Source organism: Alligator sinensis, unplaced genomic scaffold (assembly GCF_000455745.1).
Source record: "Alligator sinensis unplaced genomic scaffold, ASM45574v1 scaffold337_1, whole genome shotgun sequence".
Classification (NCBI taxonomy): Eukaryota; Metazoa; Chordata; order Crocodylia; family Alligatoridae; genus Alligator; species Alligator sinensis.
In genome coordinates this window covers 1512992-1517763 of record NW_005841927.1, presented here as the reverse complement: position 1 = coordinate 1517763, position 4772 = coordinate 1512992, and the positions used below count along the sequence as shown (strand labels likewise).

The window sequence follows — 4772 nt, the reverse complement described above, 5'->3', positions numbered from 1 at the left end:
GAAATAAGTCTCGTTGAATCAGTAAAAGTGACCTTAATGCACGCACACAGGCCCAGGACACGACACAAGGAGACAGGTTCAAAAACTAAAGCTTTATTTATTTCAAGTAAACAGATACACAATACAAGTATTCAGAACACGGACTGCTAAACTAACATTAGAAAAGATTACCCACCTGTAATTTCTAATCCATTACAGTGTTGCAAAAAGCTATTTACAAAATATACAAAGATTCCCACCTGTAATTTCTGGACCACTGTGCTCAGTCTTCTATCTGAAAGACAAACCTAATATTCCAAAATTAAAAACCTCTCAGTAAATACTCAGTATTAAAACAAAGATCTTCAACCTGGTAGGAGGAGTTCAGACTTCATTACTGGAATGCTTAAGTATCACAACTCTTCATAGAAAAGCAAGGGAAGCAGTATTAGCGTGCTCGAAAGGGTGCACTTTTAGGAGAGAAGTTTAAAAATGAGTTGTTTTCTTCTTTCTTGATAGGAACCCATTGCCCATAAGGATTTCCTTTTCTGTCATCATCTCTTCCTGGGGAAATTGTTATCTCTTTAACAGAGAGACTTGCAGGTTTCTGAGCTACCGGCTTCGCCATTGTGTTCTGGTAAGAAATAAAGCTCCTATTTAGAATATATCATGCAGACAGCTATAGTCCAAGACATTTGTCTACAATGGAGGGTGCTTAAGAATTAATTATATAGTCTGTGGAAGCCCCTCTCAGCATGCCAAAGGCAAGACTTTTTGTCTGATGTCTAAGTCTAAATGATCAAAATTGTGCAGCTGGGCCAACAGATCACCACCCACAAAAATTCCTGTGTTTCATTTCCTGGACCACCATGGCTACAACACTACCAAAACACTGAGGGTATCAATTCTTAGCATGTGTAACCTTGGGTTCACTTGCAGAAAAGTAAACTGTTCAAGTAATTCTTTTTCTGTGTTTTTTGTTTTTTTTAACCCCCCCCCCCAATACATTAATGCACAAGCCACACCATTTCGTGAGTTGTCAGTTGCATCTGCATTTCATAAATTTTGTCAATCAAATCTAAACTAAAATTAGGGGTGGAACCACTACCCTGTATCTATCCTTTTGCTTAGCCAAGTTACATTTGGCACAAGTGTCCAAGCTCCCAGTCTTCTGAAGTCAAGATTGAATATCTTGTACATGTACTTACATTAGGGCTAAAAGAAATGCCTCTCTGTGCAGTAGCTCTCTCAGTTCCACTTCTAAGCAAGTCTTCCGTAAGTCTTCCAGATGGCTAAAGAAGAGTATACAAAGTTTATATGGAAGGGAGCCAGGTTTCTTCCCGATTAGATAACGTAGTAAGAAAGACTAGAACATGAATATTCTAATACAAGCTGGTCTTGACTATTTATATCATCAGTAGCTCTAAAGCCACAAAGTAAGGTGATGCACATTAAAAAAAAGTGGTGCTGAAGTTAACTTGGAAACATCTAGGTATTTTCAAAAGTACAACTGTATCAATTTACATGTGCAACCTCCATGCTCAAGTTTTAAACAGTAACCATCTTATTGCAAGCATAGATTTCACATACACTGAAATGAAATGTTATAGCAAGTTGTGTACAAGTTCTGTATATCAACCCTGCAGAGCTTTGGAGAAGGACAATAAACTTATCTGCAGGTGATGCAGGCCTCTTCTTCTGTACTCTCAATCTGGAATATATTGCATACATTATGACAGGGATTGCCTGTACCATTTGTTTAGTTGTCCACGAAACCCTCGTTAAGTTTAATTCAGAAATACTAAGTTTAAGATGCTGCTACACGACATATAGGTTTGCTCCCTACAGCGTATCAGATAATAGCCATTAACATACATACTGCAAAACTAAAATTTGTTTGTTAAAAATGAATTAACTTTCTTTCCCTCCCCTAAAAATGACAGCAGCTATAGCCCAAGTCCCTTGATTACCACCAGATTTTCTTCATCAATGTCTGCAGACCATATTCATGATTTCTATAAGACAGAAATAAAGTATGTAAAATGCAATGTGTGTTTGGGTACTGGATTTCTGGGAACAGTTTGTTGCATATGAAAAAGACTGACAGTCACCAGGCAGTAAGATTAACCTTTACAAAAGCCTATTAAAATCGATTTTGTGATTAAACCTTAGATTCAGCTCAACTGTATTTGCCAATTACATATAGGCTAGTGAGTCATTTCCTACTGGAGGAAAAACAACAATAAACAAACCCCACCCCAAGAAAACCCCCACAAGCAAACTAGGTTCTTTCTGCCTTCCTAACCTATCGTTAGTGGAAAAGCATATGTATTCATGGGGACCAACCACCTCCAAGACTCCAAGGTACTCTTCCAGCATCAGCAGGTCTACAAAGGGTTTGGGGTATTTTGATGAGTTAGCAATTTTCCCCCCCAAAAAATATTTCAAAGAGATAATTTCAAAGCAACTTAAGAACAAAAAAAATAAAAAAAGTTAAAACAGTTAGTCATGCAGGCTTGTCTCCAAGGAATTTTGGGAAAAGAGAAAGGAAGAAGTTTACCTTTGAAGTAGGAAACACTCCAGGTCATACTTACCTCAGTAGACTCTGCAGCATCTTCACTTTTCAGGTTTCCGCTGTTTGTCTCTTTGGAAGCAGTGTTGAGTCTCAAACTAGCTGGCAACACAATGTTATTTGTTCCCAGGACTTTGGCAGCATTAGCCTTGGCTATTTCCAGGAGTTCCCTCTTATCTGGGGGGGAAGTATACAGTAAGTCTGGTGCATCAACCAACACAGAACTAAACATGCACCTAAGCTAGAATGCAAAGTTAAGTTTAACATGCAAAAACCAGCAACCTCCCCCACAAAATCCCCGTAGCTTTCTGTGCTCATACAGACCTACACAGCAGCTCTATAACCTTCCAGTCATTCCCTTTCCACACAATAGAAACATATACTGGTATTTGCAGAAGCCTGTACCTTTCTCACTTAAATGGAGAGATCTACTACGGGATCTTGTTCGCGACCTGTTTCTCCAGTTTCTGTAAGCTTCAGGATATATGGTTCTCCCAAATCCATAGTAACGCCGGCCTCTTGATCGCGATCTGCTTCTAGAGTAAGATCTTCTGTAATACGATCTTCCACGAGACCACGACCGACTGCGCGATCTGTACCTTGGAGGAGAACGGCGGTATCTTCTGTAGTGCCTAGGATAGCACCTTCCCCTACATCGATAGCTACGTGATCTGGAACGGCTTCTGGAATACGATCTGGAGTACTGTCTGTACCTCCTGGAACCATTTCTTCTAGCTCTTGACCTTGACCTGGTTCTAGACCTGCTCCAACTCCTTGAAGAAGCTGAAGACGAAGAACTTGAACTGGACTGCGAACTGGAAGATGATCTGCTCGATGATCTTGATGTTGATCTGTCACGACTTCTTTTGGACCTCGAGTGGGAATTTCTCCCCTTTGGAGAGCTTAGAGTTAAATCATCCATGAAGTTTGTCATCTCATCAGTCTTATTAGCCTTCACCTTCTCAGTGCCAGTGCTTTTAGCAATGGTCTCTGCTTTGACTGATGTTCCACTCGAATGCCCAGTCTCAGTTCCTGTTTTGGAACAAAAAGCTCTTGTAAGATTTGGCGGCGGGGGATAAATCAAAACTTTACCTAGAGAAATGAACATCCCAGGTCAAGTTTTTCACAACTCCACCCCCTCTTTTATGCTGTGACCTTGACAGCTGTTTAATGAAAGTTTCTTTCCTTACGAGAGAAAAACCTCACTTAAAAGAATTTAAAGTTTCTAAATAAGCAGTTCAAGTCATGTATCAAATGAGGATTTTAAGCTGCTTTATAAATACTAGTTAGCAATACAGCTTTAAGCAAAATCAGCCACATTCACAGAATAAACCGAGCCATGGCCAAATTAAATTTTTAAATATCCCTTCAATATCAAGATGCATTCCTCCAAACACAGACCACGACAGCCAAGAGAATTTCATTTCAACAACTTATCCAGGGTTGGGTTTGCTGTAGTTTTCCATACCCAGATATAGAATTTTAAATGGAAAAAGCAATCTGTGAAGTCGTTTCCCTGTCCGGCTGTAGCGCAGCCCGCTTTCTTGTTTAGAAGCCACTTGCAAACACAGCAGCAAGCGTTGGACAGGGGCTACAATTCATCAAGGGGCTAGCGGCAGACAAGGTTCTTCGGGTGAGTTTGATATCTTTTATTAGACCAACTCAAATGGTCGGAGAATAGTTATTAAGCAAGCTTTCGGGTTCAAAAACCCTTCATCAGGCTAAGGAAGTTTCAGCAGTGGGTGCGAGCTCTTCCTGGATGGAAGGGGCTAGCGAAGTTCATAGCCCATTTCATCAGCATTTACATACGCATTTGAAAAGACGTTAGAAACAGTATGCTAATAACTAAAATGGCTGCCACTAGCAGCCATTTTAGCCGTGATCACCTGCTCGAGCCGCCCCCGCCTCTCCTTTCTCCCCCCCACCATGACCCGGGTGCGTTTTTCCCCTCAAGTAAACAAAACTGCCATGTTTTATCCTCTGAATTTGTGGTCCATGCTGGCTCAACGCAAGAACCGGCCAGTGCTGCAGCTCTTCCGCGCCAGGCCTGCAGCATCAAAGCAGGGACACTGCTGTCCCATCGCGAGAGAGGCGGCAGTCTCGCCCGCTTCCTGCTTACACGCGCCTGCCCACCCAAACACAAGCACGTTTCCGTGTCGAGAACGAACGCTGCCGCACACGCGCGCGCACGACCGAACCCCGCCGGGACGAGACGGGGGCA

General features: G+C 41.7%; 1 protein-coding gene across 1 annotated transcript; it reads right to left on the bottom strand.

Moving 5' to 3' along the window:
* Positions 1-77: 77 nt before the first annotated feature.
* On the bottom strand, positions 78-4179 carry RSRP1 (arginine and serine rich protein 1). Its single transcript, XM_006019269.3, has 4 exons — positions 2957-4179; positions 2574-2728; positions 1188-1271; positions 78-613 (listed from the first exon to the last, which is right to left on the bottom strand). The coding sequence occupies exons 1-4, from the start codon at positions 3657-3659 to the stop codon at positions 428-430; spliced, it is 1128 nt and encodes a 375-aa protein (XP_006019331.2). The 5' UTR covers positions 3660-4179; the 3' UTR covers positions 78-427.
* Between the last annotated feature and the right edge of the window lie 593 nt (positions 4180-4772).